The sequence below is a fragment of the Rhinolophus ferrumequinum genome, chromosome 14, assembly GCF_004115265.2.
Source record: "Rhinolophus ferrumequinum isolate MPI-CBG mRhiFer1 chromosome 14, mRhiFer1_v1.p, whole genome shotgun sequence".
Lineage (NCBI taxonomy): Eukaryota > Metazoa > Chordata > Mammalia > Chiroptera > Rhinolophidae > Rhinolophus > Rhinolophus ferrumequinum.
The window spans coordinates 55,661,501-55,685,178 of NC_046297.1; the positions used below are offsets into that span (position 1 = coordinate 55,661,501).

At 37.7% G+C, this 23,678-nt stretch overlaps 1 protein-coding gene across 1 annotated transcript in view; it reads right to left on the reverse strand.

The window, feature by feature from the left end:
• EIF3H (eukaryotic translation initiation factor 3 subunit H) overlaps nucleotides 1-18,305 on the reverse strand; it is a 90,116-nt gene extending 71,811 nt beyond the window's left edge. The window contains exon 1 of the mRNA XM_033126946.1: nucleotides 18,139-18,305. Coding sequence (XP_032982837.1) covers nucleotides 18,139-18,270 — 132 coding nt within the window. The 5' untranslated portion in view covers nucleotides 18,271-18,305. The remainder of the gene's footprint in view (nucleotides 1-18,138) is intronic.
• Between the last annotated feature and the right edge of the window lie 5,373 nt (nucleotides 18,306-23,678).

Here is a 23,678-nt window from a genome sequence, read left to right on the forward strand (position 1 = left end):
ACTCATTTTACAGGTAAGAAAATTGAAGTCGAGAGTAATTAAATAAATGGCTAACGGTCAAACATCCAAGTAAGTGGTAGAACGAAGATTTAAACCAAGTCAAACTCCAAAATTTGCGCACATACTTTAGCTTTAATAACAAGATGATTTTCGTATCAGTAACTCAATAATCAAAGCAAAGGGTTAGTAATAGATGTGAAGCAAAGACTGTGCATTGAATAGACCCAAAAATGTTTTACTCCGGTAAGATCCAGGTCTCCTAAGGGTAGCAAACAGCAGAAAAAAGAGCTTACTGTGGAAGAACACCAAGTGATAAGACTGAAATGAAGAAAGTGCACAAACCTTACACATCGCTGTATCAAAGACCTCTCCACTTCTTGAAAGGTACAAAATGAGGTTTAACAGTTCCGCGGGTATGGGTATGAGTTCCAGCATCTACGAGCATCTACTGGCTATGACCTTGGAAAAGCTACCGACGCTTCCTAAATCTCAGATATCTAATTTGCAAAATGGAGCTGTTTTATAGCATGACTGACAGTACTAAAAATGAGATAATGTATAGTAAATACTTCGCACAGGGTCTGCCACATAATAAATGATCAACATTATTGATTTTGTTAATAAAAATAAGGGAAAACTACTTAACTCTTACTCAATGTACCTCTCTAACAAGGACAATTCTTTTCACACTTAAAACAGAAAAGGGCGGCCTAGTGACTCAGGTGGTTGGAGCACTGTGCTCCTAACCCCAAGGTTGCCAGTTCGATTCCCACATGGGCCAGTGAGCTGTGCCCTCTACAGCTAAGACTGTGAACAGTGGCTCCACCTGGAGCTGGGCTGCGGTGAGCAGCCGGACCGGAGGACAGCGTGGGCTGCCGTGAGCAGCCAGGGACCCACTGCGTCAGCCGGGGGGAAGCGCAAGGCTCATAATACCAACACGGGCCAGGGAGCTGTGTCCTACACAACTAGAGTGAGACACAGCTTGAACTGGGGTGGTGGGGAGGGGAAAAGAAAGAAAGAAAAAAATAGAAGAAACATGAATGAGAAAGAAGGGATAAACAAAACTAATAAAGAATTACTAGAAACACACCTCTCTATCAACTAACTTGTCTAGGTTGTCTGCGTGCCTGGATATTTAGCCCTATTAATGAAATCACCGAACCACTGTTGAAATCAAAGTAAACAAGAGATGTCAGAAAACATATGAGTTTAATGCAGATCTGCAGACAAATTCTAGAACTGATTTCTAAACAGCGGATTCCTATGTGTGCAGAGAACTACTGGTGACGAGGTCACAGCCGAGCTTCACAGAGCAGCCAAGCCGAGATAACCTTGGTTCCTTTTATAAAGAAAATAGGAATGAGAAAAAAATTATTGTATTTAAATACTTATGTATTTGTATCACAGCTCAAAAATATCTTCTCTTGAAACACTGCCTTAACTCTAACAAAAATGAATTGCAAAGGGATTAGGGGAGGGGCCGATGAAACCTGAGAGCACAGCAGCGTGATCCGCCTGCCCGACAGCGTCCACAGAAGCAAGGCGCTCCAAGTAAGCAATCACCTCCCTCTGCAGCATCGCTGACTTGTTACATGCAGTTCTCCACGATGACCAAAGAGAAAATGTCCCGGTAACAGTACCCAACTGAGAGAGAGTAAAAGCACAGTGTTTCAACTACCTGCTAAAGTCAATCAACATGAATAAGCATCCACAGAAAGGGGTAATCATAAGAAAGGAAGCTTAGAACCCTGTGATAAAGACCAGTTCAATGAATTAAAATTTCTCTGGTAGGAACAATCACGAAAAGCACTTTCCAAATACTGAGGCACTAGAGGATGTGTCTTACTTTGAAAGGCAAACTAAGGACCACAGGTGATAGCTTCAGAAAAGAAGATTTCCATTTTAAGGATGAATTCTCTCTAGCATTTATGTCTGTTCAAAATAGAAACCCTTCAGGAAAGGCTTGGTGATCACTAAAATAATTTCCACCTCTAATATTTATGATCTTGCCATTTTAATATAACCTGATGAAATAAAGCGTTCAGGAAAAAACCATTTTTATCAAAACTAAGCTGACTCATTCATTCTTCATGTTGACATTTTACGGCCTTCCTATTTCCTACATACACACTAAAATCTCAATTCTTTTGTTCAAACAATAACGTAGTGGAATTGCATTACAAACTAGAGAGTAGATGTCAAAAGGAAAATCCTGAGCAGCAGTAACTAATTGGCATACAAGGCTTTTGTTATTCTATGGAAATAACCCGGAATTTACTGTATATATAAAAACATTCCATAGATTATTGGTATTTATATTTGACACAGAATTGACATTCTGCTCAGTCTCCCCTCTTAAATATTCTTATAAAAATAAAGGGACGTTTTACTCATCACATCTTCAACACCTAACAAGGACTAGTACATAAAATAAACGTACTCAAAATATATTTCCTGAAGTAACGAATGGTAAACATTTCCCGATCGCTTACGATACATCAAGCACTCCACTAAGTGTCTTACATGCAACGACTCTTTTAATCCTCAAAACCAGTCTATGACGTCAGCAATACGATTTTCCCATTTATTGACAGATGAGGAAACAGATAATTTGACACAGAACTATTAAATCAGGGAGGTGAGATCTGACTTCTGACTCCAACATACTTTTAATTACTTCAAAATAACTTTGAGTAACTGTAGGTGTTCCATAGGTGTTTGTAATTAACAAGGAGAAGGCAGTGCCAACAGCTCCGGTGGAAGGAAGTCCCTGTATCTAGGCTGCAGAAGCAGGGCTTCAGGGCATGGAGTAGAAGGGCAGTGTAGAGTGACAGGTCAAGGCAACAAAAGAATATAAGGGAATGGTGCTGGAGGCCAAACTTTTTGTGCCCCAATCACTAGAAGTAGCATCAACAGGTAACCGCCATGAGTTGCAAGAGTGCAATACAGCCTGGAATCCTTACCAGCACTATTCTCACAAGCCACAAGATGGAAATGTTCCACCACAGAAGTCCTGTTTCAGTCATGCTCCTTCATTTTTTTTCTCCCTCCAACCAACCTTATGCCTCTGTCTATAAAACAGTGCTGATATAGTTTTAATTAATCCTATTTATTGATGTCAGGCTCTCTGTTCTTAGTTTTAAAAACAGATACATGGAAAACTGAATAGCTCTCCAAAACAAAAACATGCTCCAATATTATATTTTGTTTACAAGTGTCACAAATGATACCACGTACTCAGGAGTTCTATATCATTTGTTCTTGGCTTATCAAAATGAGCTGGGGAGCTTGTTTTAAACAAATGAAGAAGAGGAGTCTTACCCTGGCTACATAGTAGAGCCACCAGAATTTTAAAAAAAGAAAAAAACTCTGATGTCTGAACCCAACCTCTGAAACTCAAGAGATAACTGATCTGGTCTGGGCTTCATATACAGGCATATGGGGGACGGGCAGGGTGTTTCCTCCCATTTTTTGTTTTCAGATTCTCTCGGGCCCTGCAATACACCATTTTGAAATACCTTACCTCCTTCTACTCTTGTGTACATGTGGAAATGTTGAATAAATCGCATTTCTAAAACGTTTAAAGAGCCAACCACGCTAGAAGAGGAAACTCACAACCCAAGCATTACCCTGTGAGTGAATGCAGAGATAGGCAAAGAACATGAGACCCAGATATAACTCCCAAGAGCTAGGAGCTGGGATGCAACCCAGTCTCTGTGCTGGGTCAGGGGATCTTGAAGCGTCTGAGTCAGTAAGTAGAAACTGACACCTTTCCAAAAACACTAGAGCTCTATGAAATTGTTGGTAAAAGGTAGAAAATAATAGCTGCAGTATCTTATAGTTAAATATAAACTTACTGCGAGACCCAAATTCCTATTCCTAGGAATTAACCCAAGAGAAATGAAAATGTATCCGCACAAAAATATATTCACTAATGTTCATAGTAGCATTATTCATAAGCCCAAAACTGAAAGCAACTCAAAGGTCCACCAAATGTAGATGGAGGAACAAATTATAGTATGTCCACTCTATGGACTACTACTCAGCAATAAACAGGAACAAAATGCCAATAGAACAATAAGGAGGAATCGCTGAAACATTATACTAAGTGAACAAAGTCAAACAAAATGCTATGTACTCATTCTAGAAAATGCTAGGTACTAATTCTGCTAAGCGGTCGCCTGGGACCAAGACGAGGGGGAGGACACTGACTGAAGAAGGGAACCTTCAGTCTTTAGGATGAGGCAACTATTTTATTTTACATCGTGATGTGGCAGCAATTATACAATTGTTTACAACTACTAAAGCTCATCATACTGTACAATGAAAATGGGTGGATTTTACTGTATATACATTAATACTTTAACTTTAAAAAAACTATACACGTTCTAAAGCCTGTCTGATAAAGAAACAATTCATATGTGCACCCACTCCCAATTTTACTCTCAACTTCAGAGTTCAAAGAGCCCTCGAAATGCTATGAGGAACTAGGTTAAGAATCACCACTATATCCCTGCATTATGTGTAATATATATTTTATATATCTATACACAAATTCAAGTTTATAATAACTCAAGTTTATAACAGGCCTAGGTAATCAAAAATAAATTAAACTGGATTGTTTTAGAAGTCAAAGAAGTGTAGCATTTAGAATTTTTCTGTTATGTTAAAGTATTTCAGAATTTAATGAGATTAATCACATAATTAATAGATAATTTCAGGTACCTAGAAAAATCTGCTATGTAAAATTAATTCACCAGAAAATGGATAAATGTTTAACCATCCCCTGCCAAAAAAGACAGTTAAAAAAAAAAAAAAACACATTTCCTCAAGTTCTACTTTAACAAGTGTACTTCTCAAAGTGTAGGAGTACTAACGGCGAACATTCAAACCTGAAGGCCACAGACAAACTTGAAGAGATCGAAGAACCTCCTAAAATCATATGCACTATTTTATGTCTACGTACTGAAAGACATTTTCCTGGGGGAGGGAGAAAAGGTCTGAGACATTCATCAGATTTCCAAAAAGGCCCAGGACAAAGGGGTTAGAAAGAGCTTTAAAAAGTGATAGTAATAAAAACCTATTATATACATGGTTAGTTACACTTTTATGTTTGTATGCACAAGAATGGTGTGGAAGGACATACATTTTCTTTTATGATTCTTTGTTACAAAGATTCTATTATGAAGATTCTCTTATGAATCTTTGGTACAGTAACCATCTACTTGTTTTTAATTCAAAAATATCTAATCAAGAAATTTTTAAGAGGAAAGAACTTAAAATACAGCAATCACTGCAATTTATTGCATGGAATTTCACAAAGAACAAACTAATGTAATTTCCTTTTTTTGACATTGCTACTGAGTTAACAGAGTAATGTGGATATATCTCAATTTTAGCCTGTTCTTTTGGATATGTTAAAAATATGTATGTAGTGGCTTTGAAAGGAGAAAAAGAAAAAAATCCACACACTATAAACTTGAGCACCTGCTGACGTTAAATTCTAATCTCTTGTTGATACAGTTACTCTTCTACTCCATTCACAGGTGTCACTGCACAGGCATATACAAACTGCCAGAAAACTTGCATATGTACACACCATCAAGGTAAAAGAGGTTAATTTCTGCATACATAGAGTGGTTTTCAACAAGCAGAGAGATCTGGTTAAGAGAAGCCTAACCTAAGCCAATTACAAATCAGCAAAATATCAATTCAAACTTTGTGCAAACTGATGGCAATAAATCTTCACCAGGAAAAGCAGCAAGTTTCCCACTGTCCCTGTAATACACATAAAAAGGATCCATTCAAAGCCCCGTTAAAACGATCAGGGACAAAGCAGTTTAAATTGCAGAACTATGCCATCTACCATTTTTCACCCTCCTTTAGAAAGCGGAGTTCATAGAGAATGCTCGCAGGTTGCAACCTGCAATTTTACTAGCTCACAGATAAAGAAACATTGAAATTACTAAACTGTTGTACCATTAAAGTTAAAATTAAAATTAAAAAGTAAATTTAGTGGTATTTAGTGACCACAGTACTATTTAGATATGGTTCTATTAAATATCATAAGACTCTGGTTATAGGAAGATGCTATTAGCTAAAACGGGTCTATGAAAATCTTTCACAACAGTGCTTCTCAAGCTATCAGTGGTGAAGAATTCATTTTCCTCCAGTCCATTGCAGACCGATATCTTAACAAAAAAATAAAAACTACTTACTAGAAAAGTGAAAAAATTTTAAAGGCACAGAAAATACAAGCCCAGAGATCCCACGCTTGGCTATCACAGCAATACCCAAGTCTCTAAACACTCTCCATCTCGTGCTTCTCTCGGGCAGACCAGTAAACAGTGCAGGAACCAGACCCCACGCTTTGGGTAGCACCGGTCTACAGAACCTGTAACACTAAGCAGATAGACAGTTCTCTCCAACTCCAGAAGTTGAACATTTCAGCTGTTATAACCAAACACTTCTTAACATATGTCACTGAGAGACAGTCTCTCAAAATACAACATTATCTCAATCGATGCGAGTACCAACCTGTGTGGCTCTCCAGCCCCATTTCCTCCGCCACCCCTAATGCTTCTACAGGACAGGAGAGGCGTACCCCTAGACTGGAGCAGACCACTACTGTGTGGTGATTCCATTCTGAACATTGTATTTTTAAAGGGGTAAAAACAAACTCGTTTCAGCAGCAGGATCCCACTTTGAATTGCGAGCTCTGTAAGAGGTAAAACAGTGAATAATTTACCCAGTGCATGAGCCTACCTCAAACCTTGATTTGCTATTTTCCATTTATTGTCTAGAACACAATCTAGAACTAGTCTTTCCTTCTTTGTGAAACAAATAATGTTCCAGTGAGAGAGGTAACTAGTAGAAACGTAAAATTAATTATTATGAGTACATACACAAATGTGAATCTCTGGTCTGTACCACCAGAAAAATCATACAGCAGTTGCTGAGAGGCGGGGCACTAGAATCCAAAAGAAAGTTTGAGTGCACTTCTGTGGCCGTAGGCAAGTTACCTTATCTATCCAGCCCCACCCACGGTATCTCCTGCGGAGATAAATCAGTCAGTACCTATGTCTTGGCATGGCTGCAAGAATTAAAAAGTCATCTACCCACAGTACCTAGCGCGCAGTGCAGTGCAGTGCCGATTAAATCCTCAGTGAACATTAGCTACTGTTACAAATACTATTACTACAACAAACGTTTCACCTAATCTCATTCACTCATCCATCCATCTGTCCAGTATTTCACGTGTGACTAGAATATGCCAGGTACCCTCACGTGTGACTAGAATATGCCAGGTACCCTCGTGGCACTGAGACTTGTCTCCCCAGAATGTTCAGCACCTATTCCTCAGAGGTGTTTTTCAGTCTAGTAAGATGTAAATATAACTTATTAAAAATCTACCTGACAGCAGCAAACTTACATTTTTGTTACAACTTATCAGTCATCTGGACCTAGAGCCATCTATAATATAAACAACCAATACAAAATCTTGTTTCAGGACAAGATTTTTAAAATCCGTATTAAAAAGTCAAAAGTGAGGTTAAACTGATTTATTCAAAATATTTGTGTATTTGTGTGTTTGTATGTATATATGTATGCAAGCTGCCTTAAAAACATGATTATCCTTGCTAAAAATAAAGACTAGATCCACTTCAAGAGTTTCTTCAAGTGTGAAATAAAAAGGCAAAGCCCAGACTATACCAGTTGCTGGCCAGTGGGGGAAGAGGCCAGGCAGGATTCATGATTCCTAGCAGGCTTTATTCCAGTTTTGTAGTTTCTGGGAGGTAAGGTCCACAGCCTGAATTTCTCACATCAATCACCGTCAAAGAACAGCTATTATTGTAGAAGAATTTTAGTCTCAAAGAAACTGTAATGCCACAGAATCTCCCCTTAGCATGTTCTGTAAAGTCAATATCTAGACTTTCATTTAATTCTGGCATCTTTCAATGACTGATCTGTGAACTTGGCAGTTTTCTTATTTGGTTAAGCCTAGATCATTTCTTCTAACACTGAACAAAGAAGGTAGTTATTGCCAAAATGTAAATTCAAATACCAGAAAGCAGCATTACTCTTAAATTTAACACATTTTATAGCTCAAGTGGGATAGGGGTTCCATTTCATAACTGGCTGAGTCAAATAATACATAGGATTTAAATCATTGCTGTTAAGTTTTGATGTCAAAGAAATTTAAGTAACTTCAATAGGGGGGAGAAAAAGGTATTTTGCTCCTGACACATATGGGATTAGTTACAATTCTCCAATACACTTAATCAATATCACTTTTACAATATTTCAGTTGAAAGAGTGTATTTCATTCTTATTCTCTTGGATCTAACGCTCACTGGCCACGATTTTAAAGTCAAATCAACTAATTGTTGGAAAAAGGGGAAGAAGGGCAATGTAGCCTCAAGAAATTCAACAGAATAGCACTGCTCTCATAAAAAATTAGTCATGAGAAAGTACAATGATGTAATAAAAAGTACAAACGTATAATTATAATTAAATGTTACCTGATAACAATTTTTAATTTATAACATTAAGTTTTTACTTTACCAACTCAACATATATAAACAACCTGCAAATGTTCCCATGTGTAGCTGGAAGGTAATTTTCCTAATGTAAAATGAGTGATAAAAAAGGCTTAGCTGGGACAAAATTCATTTCCTCTCTCATACAAAACAAAAGTATTTCAAAACTATTATGTCTACTTCCTACCACATTACGTTCATTAAATTCAGGAGCATGGACCACTATATAAGTAGAAAGCCTTTAGGTGATTTTAGGTGCTTCAATTAAGGTTTGTCTCTGCTTCCTGAACAGGAGGCAGCGCTTGCTAAAATAGATCCAGAAAGAAACAAAGAAGAGTCACCATGATAGCCTCTGGGAAGAGGGTGGTTGAAGACAGAGATGAAAGTGAGAGTTTCTTTTCACCACCTATTTCTTTTTTGCCTTTTGATTTGTGTACCATGTGTACCCAGTGTAATGGTTGAGTTTAAATAAATAGGTTTAATAAATTTAAAGGGCTTCAGTTGTCCCAGTATAAAAAGTACACTACACTAATTCCGAGAGAAGGTGTTTGATCACTCACCATCTCTCACCCGACGAGGCTGTGGGGCCTGAGACAGGCCACCCCAAAATATGCCACAATGGCATATGGATTACTTTGAATTAAGGTTACTTGACAAGCAGCCCATGCCAGGAGGGCATCCTGACCCTTCCTGTCACTTTGAGTGTAGAAAATAAACCTCCCCTGTGAAAGGTGCCCTCCCTACTCCAGGAGGGCTGAGAGAGACCCTTTATCACGAGTGCTAAGAGATTCAGAGCCAAAAAGCTTATATAACATTTTATTAATTTACTCCCCAAGCCCAAACCACATTTAGATTCTCCACTAATGAATATCCCAACCTTGCATAGATATCTTTCTAACTAGCACTTTTTTATCCTGTCAGTTCTTCACAATTATTGTTTCTCTGTCTAAATAACATTAAAAGGTTCCTGGTTCAATCGTTTAAGCCTCATCGTATGCTCTAAGCATCATATTGTGATTCTCTCGTGCACACATATTAAATTGTTTTTTCTCCTGTTGATCTAGTCTTGTGTCGATGTTATTGTTTTATTATTAGTCCAGCTGTACGAACTAAAGCAGGGTGGGGAGAAATTCTTCCCCTCCCCAGAAAGGTCCTTAGGAACAAAACTGAAGATTATGCATTTCTGCACAAAATATAAAACATGGGTTTTCTTCTGTCCAAAAGGAAAAATTTGTGCTTTTAACTGTTTTAAAGGCTACAAGCCCTCATTTGGAGGCTAAAACCAAAAAGTAAAGATCTTAAAAAAAAAAAAAGTAAAGATCTTAAAAGTCAGGCTATAAAGTTTGATTTTATTTTGTGTACCAGGGATTTCCCAAAGGGTGTTTGCATTCTGGGACTACAGCTGTCATTTACGATGATTTGTCAGCAACACCGTGTGTGATGGTCAAGTACAAAATGGAATCTGTAATACCAGTCAGTCGCATGAGGCTTGCCCAATAGTTCAGAAAACAGTTGTAAACTCAAAAACTAAGTAAGTGATCTTAAGCAAATCCAAGGGAAACCCAACAATCCAGGATGATTCCGAAAGCCTGGGTGACCTGGGCAGATGGTGTATCACTAGGGGAGAGGAAATGTTTACTGGATTGCTGTAACAAGCATACTAACACACACACTTAATTTTAAAAATAAAGACTAAGGTGTTTAAAAATCCTAACTTTAGTTGGCAATGGTGCCAAGAAATAGCACTCCAATACTCTGTCGGTGGCAAAGTAAACTGTACGCCACAACTATTCTAGAGAGCAATTCGGCAACATGCTTAAAAAGCTTAAGAACGTGCATAACCTTTAACTGAATCACTTCAACTGTAGGTATTTACTAACTAGAGGAAAAACAGTACCAAAGCAGAGCCCAAAATCTTAATGGTGCTACCCGCCCTCAGGTTATGAGTTTATAAACTGACTAATTTTCCTTGTGGGTTTTTTTGTGTGTGTGACTTCACCAAACTTTTCTTAAATGTATTTTGTTTTTAAAAAATTCATTTTATATATATTTTAGCATCGTACTACTGTCCTATACATAGACATTTGCTACTTACATTAAGTGAAACTAATTGGGGACAGCGACAGAAGGTAAAGGTGCTGAGGGGGAAAAATCTATTAAGTATCAAGATACAATGAATGTCTGTGACTATTTGGGGGAAAATGAAATCTTAAAGTTTTATGCCAAAATACAGCTGATATTCAGACTTGAAGGGTAAAGAAGTTTTATGTGTTGTCTAAGTTAATACTGAGTTACCACTATTTTGCTGAATCGGTTTTTTTCTTGTATGCTTGGGCGTGGTACCAATATCAACACAAATACAGAATACTACTCTGGCATACACCAGTCTCCATTTCAGCCCTTTCAGTTTTGATGAAACAATAGTTTCCCATCAAATAGATGGATATGTAAATTACACTGTACTTTGCTATTAAATCTAATCTTTACAGGATACAACCATTTTATAGAATGATCTTCTATAAATAGTGGCTTACAGGGAAAAATAAAGCTATTTTGAGTTTAAGTATACTTTGTCATACATTGCCAAATGAAACATCCAAGTACTATATTTTAAATGACATTTTACAAAAACAAAATTATAAACGAATTTCCAAACGAAAAGCAAATGCAACTAAGTTTTCTTGAGTGCCGAAATCAGAAGCTTTCATCTGAGAAACTGTCTAAGAGCTGATAAAACAAAAGTGAGACAATCTGACCACAAAAATAATAACTGGCAAAATCCCTCTCCAAAGCCTAACACTCTTCAGAGGCTTTTATCCCCAACGCCGGGGCTAGGACTGAGGTAAAAGTCCAGGAAAATGCTGCCAAGACTTAAAATACCTGTAGCCGCTCAGCCAAACTCATGAAACACTCGGTATTAAGCAGAAGATCAGAATTTATAATTTTATAGGAACTAGTAGAAAGCGAGTGACAAGACAGCAAAAGGTAACAAACAGGAAGTAGTGTAATCTACACTTACTGTGGAACCACTGGTTAATGTCAGAATAGGCACTTGAGGAGTAACGTATGGCGTTTCCTCCAGGCCAGATATACTGCGACAACTAAAGTTAAAATTTTTTACTATATTCCATTTACTTGGTCAAGCAGTTTGAAACTCCACTGTAACTAACATAAAATATCAAAATCCATACCAACTACTAAAACTGTTATCGACAATGTTTAAACATCATTAAGAAATTATACCGATTAAGCTTCTATTTATTACAATAATAAGGCCATGCATCATCCTCATATTAAAGCAGAAGAAACTAAAGCCCAGAAATGCTAATTGGTTTATTAAATCATCTCCTCCATGAGAAATACCATGTATGCTGGACTCCTTAAATTATACCAAGAAGCTACAAGAAACATTAATACAGCTTGTCATCACTGTATATGCTGTAAACACAGGAAGCACTGTCAGGAAAATTCTTTTAAACAGCAAATAAACCCTCTGACCTTAAGGGAAAGGAACAATGCCCAGAATATGTGCAGGGTTATCCAAATCGTGGATGCATCCTGAGATGGAAAGTCAGATGGACTTAGGTGTATGTAGTGAAGGCGGCAGGTGAAACTACTTTCCACAGGAATACCTACCAGCGCTTCTCCTAACTTTCCTTAATATACACCCTATTTTCTTCAGCGTTGCTTCCCCAATATCTTAACCTGTGTGACCCACAAGCTAAAGGTTGCCTTTTTCCAAACTTGAGAGTATTTACTAAATTGACCTCTTTTCATTATAAATTTTCTCCTAGAATATGACAAATTATTAAACACAAAGGTTCTGATACATTAGCTTTCTCATATATTTTAAAGTTATAAATCTGGAAGAGCCCTAAATTTGGGGAATCACACTTCCAGATGCTTGAGGAAGGAGCACTGGATTATTTTGTGAACATCTTTACTACTATTTCCCCCTAGCCTGACATTCATCAGGTCACATAATCTATATTTACCTGAGTTTCCTCATTTGTAAAGTGGGGATAATACTGGTTCCTACATCAAAGAGTTATCATATGGCTTCAGTGCTGTAATATATATAAAGTACTTCAAACAGCACCTGACAAATAATAAGAGCTAACATCTATTGAGCATTACAATGTATAAAGCAGCGTGTATGTATAAAGTTCTTATGTTTAGGGACAATGTATAAAGTCTTTACAATAATAGAAAGCAGAATGAATCGAGAATGGCAAGATACAATCTGAGCGCAAGCTCTAGCATATATTCGCTTTATGTCCTTGAAAAGCTGTTCAGTTTCTATGAGTGACTGAATCATGTTGTATAATCTAGCCAATGGTGGTTTTATCAGCTTCTGGAGCTCCTAAAATACAATAATGTATGTCAAATGTTTTTATCTACTTTAGAAAGCTATCATTTAAGCAATAACATCTTACTTGCCAAAGCAACAAAATATAACTAAATGGTTAAAATGTCAGACTGCATACTTAATTTAATCTTCATTCAGAGTCTACTTAGTCTCATGCTATAAATAATGCTAACAAGATTGCTTATATGGTTTCTCATTCATACTAAATGTAAAGCTGGAAATCAAGGGGGGAAAAGACAGATAAATTTGACAACAAAAATAAAAGGCAGTCAACTTGATACAAAGATAAATTACACTCAAAGCACCTAAAATTCAAAGACAGGGGACCTTTATTATACAAATAAACACATAAATACCAAGGGATTCTTGAGACTCTTGTCCAGCATGTGGCAATAAATTATGTTCTTAATAATACTAAGTCATCAAAACATGGTTAAATTGTGTTCAATATTCTCTGACTAAAGAGGCAGAAATTGATGTAATAAACACACTTCAGGAAGATTTATAATTAAAATGACTGAAATGTAAAAGTTTTGCATGCTTGAATTTAAAGTTATCTGGCTGAACTATTCACACATGTGAAGCAACTGATTCTCCAAAGAAGTCAGAAAAATGAAAGAAGCCAAGAGTCATACAATTTTTTTGTTAAAATATTAAAATAAAAGGCCAAACTATATTCCACTTGAAACTAGGATTTCAGACGAGAGCTTCCATTTCATAGAGTTTAACAAACTATTATCTAGTCTCTTTTAACTTCATATTGTGTCACAAAAAATATATATATAGTCATACATGTTATGGCCCAGTATAAGCACTTTACAAATTTGAATATTCTTTTCAGTTCACAAAGCACTTCCACCAACATTTTCTCATTACTACATCTAAATAATCATCAGGCAAGTAGGGCAGAGATAAATCTACCCTCAAAGCTGGTGTGAGGATCAGACATAATCTAACCAAACCGTCCTGCACAGGATCTTCTCAATAGTAGATGTTCAATTAACACTAGTGATTTTTCTACAGATAAGACACTGACACCTAAAAGGCTGAAGAAATGTGAATCTAACTGGTCTTCTAGCCTCACTCCTGTGCTCCTTTCTCACCAACAGACTATATAAATTTCTACAAAGCATTTTACTAACCATGTTTCCTCATGATTCATTTTCAAGAAAATTTCTGTACCACAGGACTGTATTATAATAATTCATTCACAGTATGAGTGCTTTCCATGTGTCAGTCACTGTTCTAGGCACTTGCAAATACTGAAGTGAACAAACCTGATATTGATTGGTCCTCTCGGATAGTAGATATTTAAGTGTGAGAACACAAACAAGCAACAACAAGAGAACTTCAGACAGTATCAAGGGCCCAACAAGATGATATAAGGGTCAGTGAACTGATGGGGCCCCTTTAGATTAGTCAGAAGGTACCTGTGAGGTGACATCTGAGCGGACACCTGAATAACAAAAAAGTGTATGTAACTCTGACCTTTTCATTTATTAATAGCACTCTCTACCTTACTTCGAATAAAGGAGAAATCAGGTAGCTAACAATTGTAAACGAGGAGGTAACTTTCTTACATAAAGGGAAAAGAAAATGTAAAAGTAGTAGATTTTGATGGCCATGGGTTTTAAGCAGTGGAACTTTGGAAGGCAGAAATGTTTTACACTTTAGCCTTCAGATCACCTCAGTGAGAAAAACTACATAAACAGTAAAGTGTTAATTAACAGTATATGATCACAGGCCAAGATGAACAATACAAAACGTCATCATAAAAAGTTCAGAGAAAGGAGAGATCAATGTGGAGCAGAGCTGTACTTCTCTAACATGATATGCTATAAATCATGTGATACAGCAGGTTGGAATTCTGAGACACTGTATTTCCACGGTTCTAACAAGATACCAAGGGAGGCCAATTCTGCTTGTCTTACTGGTCCATGGACCATACTTTGAGTATCAAAAGTATAATAAGAAACGTAAGAGTCAAACTGGTTTCAGGGAATAAAGCGGGCTTTACATGAAAAGTTCAACAGGAAGAATTAGCTTGATCTTGTCTAGGAACGATGAGACCATTTGACTACATACAATGAAGATCCACTCCTCCATTCTATAAGGATATACTGGGCACTGACTCTGCACAGGGTGCAGAAGACACACTGACAAGTCTAATAGAATGGACTAGTTACGATTGTGAGATACAATTTCACACAAGGAAAACAGCCATGTAATTGTCCATTAACAGTCAGATGAAGAAAATTACACATATTCATGCAATGAAATGCTATATTGTAATGAAAATAAATTACAACTACTCACTCTAAAATGGACCAATCTCAACCATGGTGTGATACAGTGGTACCTCGGTTTTCGAACGTAATCCATTCTGGAAGACCGTTCAAGTTCAGAAATGTTTGAAAACAGCCGACAGCTAGGCCTTGGGATCTTGCACTCAGCGGAAGCTGTGTAACATGTTCGACTTCCAAGAAAACCGAAGCATTTACTTCCAGATTTACAGCGTTCGTAAACCGAAAGGTTCATCAACGGAGACGTTCGAAAACCGAAGTACTACTGTATATGTATACATATTACTCAAGACACAGGAGAACATACTATGATTTAATTCATATTTATTAATATAAATAGGCAAACCTAGACAAGTTGTTTAGGAATACACTGGTAAAGCTATAAAGAAAACCAAGAAACCACTGAAACAAAGCTCAGAAGAGTAATAGGGTGGGGAGAAGGGATGGGAGGAAAGGATGAAACAGGGAAAGGGGCTTCAAAGATATTTGTAATGTTCTATTTCTCAAACTAAATGGCAGGTGACTGGCTATATTGTGATTATTGAAGTTATGTATTATAGACACTACTTTGCATGAATGATATATTTTTGACTTTTTTTTTTTACACTTTGCTAATGTTATGAATGATCTTTTCAAAAACTAAGTTAGGAAATAGGTGGTGGCAGATTCTAATAGCAGTGAATTAAAGAAACAATGGAAGACGACCAATATAGACGATTTGTAACCACTGACTTCAAGAGGAAAAAAAGTGGGGATTAAGAATGGAACAGAGAGTGCCAAGAAAAGAGACAGAGTTGAACATTTTAATATAGGAAAGTCCTGACAAAGGTAATACTAAAGATAGAGGAAATGATGACACAAGACCAAAGGTAGGAAAGGTTCAAGAATACAAGAAAAATTGGTCTTGGCCACTATCAAGGTGCCAGGAACAAATGAGGTTAAACATTAGGTCTACCAAATAGTTGTGTGTGGCTAGAATGCACAGTTCCTAGGAAGCCTGGAAAAACTAGGAAATAAACCTAAACACAAAAAGGAGGACAACATCTTGGTGGGCCTTGAACTCAATGCAAAATCACTGAAAACATTTCAGGAAGGAAGTTAGTAAGATGTGAACTTTCACATTAAGTCAATGTTTTAATAAAAGTATGAAGGATGGACTGAAGAGGGCTAAGACAACAATCCAAGGTACCATTAAAATAATTGATCAAAGAAAAGCATCAGGACATAAACTAATAGCAGTACAAAAATAAAATGTAATCTTTTATTCATTCATTTATCCTATCTATGTCAGTGAACAGGCTCAGTATTGGGAATTACAGGTAACAAAAGCATAGTCTCTGCCTGCCCTCAGTAGCTCTCATTCTGGTGGGGGAGACACACAGGACAATTACAGACAGTGGACAATGCAATGAAAGAAATACAGGGCGGTGTGATGGAGAGTGACGGGGGGAGGCTACTTCTAACAAGGTTGTCAGGCAAAGCCTTTCTTGAGATGGTGTTATTTGAGCTGAGACCTACAGCATCAAAGGAAGCCACCAAGAGGGAAGGAATATTTGAGAGACTATTTCAGACAGAGAAAACAAAGAACTGAAAGGTCATTGTGACTGGAGCCTAGAAAGTATGAGGTGAGTGTGGAGAAAGAGACAGGAGTAGCAGGACCTTGAAGACTGTGGCAAGAAGTCTGTATTTTATTTTTTAAGTGGATATGGTTGGTGGCACACAGATGAGAAGCAGACGACTCTGATGTATTTTGAAGGTGAAACCCCAAGGATTTGCTGAGACTGGATGTTGAGGGTAAAAAAAAAGAATAAATGCAGGTGAATGCCTAGGTTTTCTGACTTATTCAAATGGGTAGATGGTAGTTCTATTTATTAAGGTGGGAGAGACTGAGGTAGGACCAATGAACGGGAGAGACGAGTGAGGGGAAGAAGTCAATAATTCTATTTCGGACACGTTAAATTTGAGGAGCCTATAAGATATCCAAATAGTGATGTCAAGCAGGCAGTTGGGTATTCAAGAGTGGCATTCAACAACCAAATCTGGTAAGAAATATAAATTCAGAATATAAATACGGAAAGCCACCAGGAGGGTCCTTAAAGAGAGTCTACTACTATAACTACGACAAAAACCAGCAGCAGCTAAGCGGAAGTGGAAACCTACTATGTCCCAGACATCGTGCTAGTTATTGACACGTTCAGCCAATTTTAATCCTCAAAACAACTCGGATGAGGAAAATGAGGCATAAAGACATTAACTTGCCCAATGTCACTCAGCTAATTAGAGGTGGGATTCAAACCCAAGCAGTGTGGCTCCAGAGGTGTGCTTTTAACTACAGTCCTTGGTTACGGTATGTCCAGCAGAGACCAGATAGAAGGAGGCTTAAACCCAAATCCTGAGGCACTCCAACATTCACAGATGGGGAAAGAAGAAACCAACATAACAGATGTTTACTCCAATTATGCTGTTTCAGGTAAAGCTCTGAACGATAGGCTCAAACGTGACTACAAAGTCAATCTCCCCTTGGGAAGTTACAGATGTCATACTCCAGCAGGGAAGCATTCGTTTACCTTCCTCTGCCCTCCCCAAAGCCCTAGAGTCCTAGTTCCTTCTCGACAGTTCCGTCACCTACTCGTCTTCCAGAGACGTCTTTCTCCAAATCCCCTCTGCCAAGCATCACAAAAGAAGACCCCAAGAATCTGTCACACACACACCCCCTTCGCCTTGTTCCCTCTATTTCCCCGTCAGATGGCACAGAAGGCTGTGGCGTCTCCCGATCAAAAGTGAAGATGAAAAACGAGGGTTTCAGCGGACAACTTTGGCCCAGCCTCACCGAGCCTAGAGGAGAAGCTGCCGGGGAGCGCTTCAGGCGGGACTGGCGTGGGAACTATGCTCCCACGTGGGCCGGAGGAGACGGAACCCCACTCACCAAGCCATCTATCTGCACTTGCTTCACGGCCGAATCTCCGGACCCGCCTTTGCTTTTGCCCTTCCCTGCCGCGCCGGCAGTGGAGCTGGAAGAGGTGGTAGCAGAGCCGGTGCCTTCCTTGCGGGACGCCATCTTTCCAGCCGGACAGGAAGAGAGAGAAACGTGAGTAATCGGAAGCGGAAGTACAAGCGATTCGTGACGTCGTGCGCAGTCTGGCGTTCGAGGGGCGGAGCTGGGAGAAAGAGCTGGCGTAGGGCCCCGCCTCCCATCTTTGCCAGCCTCACCTCTTTCCCCACAACAGAGTCCTTTGCACACGCGCATTGTGCGCTTGCGGCTTCCCCTTAGAGTCCTGTAAGAAGAAAGTAGACTTTTAAAAATGTTTTCCACTTCATGTTGGCAACTGATCATAATAGCATTATAGATCACATTTATATAAGGTCTCATGCGTAAAAATGCTTTCACTTCTAATTTTTTGATTAATCCCCATTCCCAATCTTATAAACCATGAACTGTATTAACTCCCATTACACTTATTAGGAAAGTGAGACTCGATTTATCCAACATCATTCTGTTAATTAGCCCTAAGCGGTATTGCAGTTTGTCTTATGTAATTTTAGATAGCGGTCTCTACGTAGATTATATAAAAATTAATTAAAACAGAAACTTTGATCACAATTACCAGAACTAATAGCCCTTTGCTGCTATTAGTTTCATGTAGGATGTACATAAGTACCAAGAAGTTGTTTTATGTGAAGTGGTGATGTGGAACATATTTTCTAAAAATCATGCTGACTTATCTAACACAGTTTGAAATACACATCTCAAGTCTTTAAGAGAGTAATTTGACAGTTTTAGAAAACCATCTTAGATGAATTTAAAACATTCTCCACTTCCAAATACAGTGCCTAGTCCTTATTTTTGAAATGTTTACTCATTCAATAAATACCTAGGCAGAACCGATGAAGTGGTTATACCAATGAAGGCTATTTCTTGCCCTGAAGATTTTTTATTGTGAGGGTCTGGTGTTATATTACAATCTGAAAACAGGAACAGTTACACCTGACAAAAATTCCTAATGCTACAAAGCAAAAAGTTAATATCCATTCTTTTCAAGTGCTCATGAAATTTTTATCAAAACAGACCACAACCTGGGTCACAGGGACCATCTCAACAAATTTTGAAGTGTTGAAGGTTGATTATAGTAGAATCACACTAGAATCAGTAAAAGAAAGATAGTCAAAAAGAAGAAAAACGAAGAAAATCCATCATGGAAGAACCAGAACTGGAAATTAGTGCCTATCATTTGGCAGCCGGAGTGATGAGCACCAAAAAAGCAGGTTATTTACAAACAATAATTATTGTTTTATCCTACAGCGTATATAACAGTTTTGTTTCAAAATTAGAACGCCAATATTACCACTAACAATAAAACTGGTAAGTAAAGTTTAAAGTTTCTTTGCAATATTTTTGTCCTTGGAAATATCCCACTAAGATTTTCCAGTCATGTGTGCTAATCACACTATAGGTTCTTTTAACCTGACCCAAAAAAGTGCATGTGGGCCTTCTGCTTGAAATAGTCCAGAGCCAAGAGGTACAAATACAGATGGTCCCCACCTCACAATGGTTTGACTTATGTTTTTTGACTTTATAATAGTGCAAATGTGATACACATTCAGTAGAAAGCATACTTCAAATTTTGAATTTTGACCTTTTCCTGGGCTAATGATATGCAGTATGATGCTTTCTTATGAAGCTGTGCAGTGTGGCAAGATGCACCTCCCAGTCAAGTTTATGATCACGATGGTAAACAACCAATACTCTACGATGTACGGTGTTGCCAACATCTTTTGGATATTTGGCTATTGAGCACACTTAAGATAGGCTAGACTAAGCTATGTTAGGTAGGTGACGTGTATTAAATGCATGTTCGGTTTAAGATATTTTCAACTTACAATGGGTTTATTCGGAAGTAACCCCATCACAAGTCAGTCCAGGAACATCTGAACAGAGAGAGGGAGGGACAGAGGAAGGAAGAGAGAAGAAGACCCATGAAGTAGAATTTGAAATAGAAAATCAATATGATCACCCTAACTGGAAAGGGCTAGAAGCAATGTCACTTCCTTCACTTGGTTTCCTGGTTTCCTTCCTATCTCACTGGCTGTTCCTTTCTCAATCACCAACTGCTGATTTCTCTACTCTTTCCCAGCCTTTAAATATTGAACAGCACCAGATTTCAGTCCTTATACATCTTTGTTCCCTTATCTTTATTCCCCATCATGGTGATCTCATCCACTCTCAAGGCTCTAAACTTCATGCATATGCTGATGATTCCCAAATTTATATTTCCTCAGACCTCTCCACTGAACTCCGCACCAGCATCTCCATCTGCTTATTCAACATTCCCAGTTAAATGTCTAATAGGCACTTCCGACTTAACCTTTCCAAAATTGAGCTCCAAATACTGCCGACAAAAAGAAATGTTCTTCACCCAGTCTTCTCCCCTCTCTTTTAATGACAGCTTTATTCTTCTAGTTGATAAGACCAGGACTCTTGGGGTCATCTTTCACTCCTCTGTTTCTCTCAACCACCCACCCACCTACCCACCTCACCCCATCCATCAGAAACTCCAGTAGGCTCAATCTTAAAATGTATGCAAAATCTAGACTTTTTCTGTGGGAAGAAGAAAAGCTATTTTTTCCTACTCCTCCCAGTAAGTAGATACGTCTACATCCCTGGACATTGCATATAAAAGAAAAATAAGAAGACTCTGCAAGGTGGAGGGACGAAGGAAGACTGGCTGGGGATGTTGGGACCCAAAGAACAACACAGTGGTGATTTCCCAGGGTTCCTATTTGCCACATACATCCCATACTTGGAGCTGAAGTCCAGCAACATGGAAACATCAAGAGGCACAAACAAAAACAAAACCCCCAGCCAAAGTCTGTTCGCTGTGTGCACTGTCAGTGGAGACCACGTAAGGAGTTTGAACGTTCACCCTCACCAGACAGCAATGAAACAGCAACTTCATCCCCCCAATGGAATGATGTCAGAGAAGGCCTAGTGGAGAGTCAGGATTTTACCACAGCAGTAAGGAGGCCACCCACCCCATGAAGGAAGCGTGGAGAGCAGTAAGAAGGCACTCCTACCCCTTCCATCCAGAAGGTATTGGTGGAGGCCTACTGCGAGCTGGAACTCCTATCTCCCACCAGTAACGGGAAACTATTCTTGCACCTGAGGGAGTCAATGGAGGCTGAACAAGGAACTTCTATTTGCTCCCTCATAGGGCAGTAACAGGAAGAACTCCCTCCTTCCATTGCCAGAGCTGTGTCAGAGGAAGCCAGCTAAAATAGAAGGGCTCAAAATCCAAAGTTCCTGAACAGAATACACAAAAGTCTATCAGGAAGATTTCAAACTGAATGAAAAAAAACAATCAATAGATGCCAACACTGAAATGATAGAGATGTTAGAATTGTCTGAAAATATTTTAAAGCAGCCACCATACAATTACAAACATACTTGAAATGAAATTTCAGCAAGGAAATTGAAAGTCTCAGCCAAGATATAGGAAATATAAACAGGAACCAAATGGAAATTTAGAACTTAAAAAAATACAGTAACTAAAATGTTTTATTTTTATTTTATATTTATTTTATTTTTTTAACTCAGTGGATGGGCTTAACAGCAAAATGGAAAGGACAGAGTAAAAAAATCAGTGGATTGGAGATGGAACATAAAAATTACCCAGCCTGTACAAAGAGTAATAGAATAGAAAATGATATAGCCACTGTGGGAAAGAGTATGGCAGTTCCTCGAAATATTAAACTTAGAATTACCAAATGATCCAGCAACTCATGTCTAGGTATGTACCCAAAAGCATTGAAAGCAAGGACTCAAACAGGTATTTGTATACCAATGTTCATAGCAGCATTGCATATAATAGCCAAAAGGAGGAAACAACTCAATGTCCTTTAACAGATGAATGAATAAACCAAATACAATGTATACATACAATGGACTATTATTCAGCCTTAAAAAGAAACAAGAGTCTGATACATGCTACAACATGGATGAAACTTGAAAACATTTTGCTAAATGAAATAAGCCAAACACTAAACAACAAATATTGTGTGATTCAATTTATATGAGGTATCTACAATAGTCAAATTGGTAGAGAAAGAAAGTAGAATAATGGTTACTAGGACCTGGGAAGAGGGAGAAATAAGGAGTTATTGTTTAATGGGTGTAGAGTTTCAATTTCGGATGATGGGAAAGTGGGAATTGTTGCACAATAATGTGAATGCATGTAATGGTACTGAATTGTGCACTTAAAAAGGTTTTAAATGTTAAAATTTATGTTACTTTACCACAATAAAAAAAAAGGGGAGGATTGAAAAAAAAATCCACAGAGTCTTAGGGAACTGTGGAACTATAAGAAAAAACTGTAGCTGTCCTGGCATGGAAGTCTCACGAAGAGAAAAGAAAGAGAGCATGGGTTAAAGGTATTTGAAGAAATGATAACTGCAAATTTCTCAAATACTAGGGAGAAAGTCATAACCTACAGATTGAAGAAGCTTGAGTGAACTCCAAGCAGGATACATCACACCAAGACATATCAGAGTCAGGCTTCTGAAAACCAAAGAAAAACTTTTGAAAGCAACCAGAAAGAAACAACACCTTACTTATGGGAGAAAATCAACTAGAATGAAAGTGGATTTCTCATCAGAAACCACGAGACCAGAAGGAAGTTGCATAATATTTTTAAACTGCTAAAATAAAAAGAACTCTCAACCCAGAAACCTGTATTCAACGAAAATATTGTTAAAGAATAAAAAGGAAATGAAAACATTTTTGGATGAAGAAAAACTAAGAGAATTTGCACTAGCAGACCTGCCCTAAAAGAATGACTGAAAGAAGTTTTCTAAAAAGAAAAGAACCAATAAAAGAAGGAACCTTGGAACATCATTGAGGAAGAAAATTCACAATAAACAAAAATATGGATAATTACAATAGACTTTCCTCCTCCTTTTGAATTTCCTAAAGGAGGTTAGGGTTAAAGCAAAAATTATAAGTATCTAGTATAGTTCTAAATGTATGTAGAGGAAATATTTAAGACAATTACATTATTAAAAGAGGCTGGTTAAGGGACAGGAAGGTAAAATTTCTACATTTTAACTGGTAAAATGACTTAACTGTAATAAGTTATTCAAATCTAATATAATACCTAGGAAACCACTAAAAAGCTTTACAAAGGGATACACTCAAAAATATCCCAGATAAATCAATATGAAATTTAAAAAAAATTATTCAATAGCCACAAGAATGCAATAAAAAGAAAACAGGAATAAAAATAAATAGAAAAAAATAGCAGTCTTAAGCCTAAACATATTAATAATTAGGTCAATATAAATGTTCTAAATATGCCAACTAAAAGACAACTATTGATAGAATGGATAAATTCAGACTTAACCATAGGCTGTCTAAAAGAAACTCACTTCAAATACAATGATATTGAAAGTAAAATGATGGAAAATTATATGCAA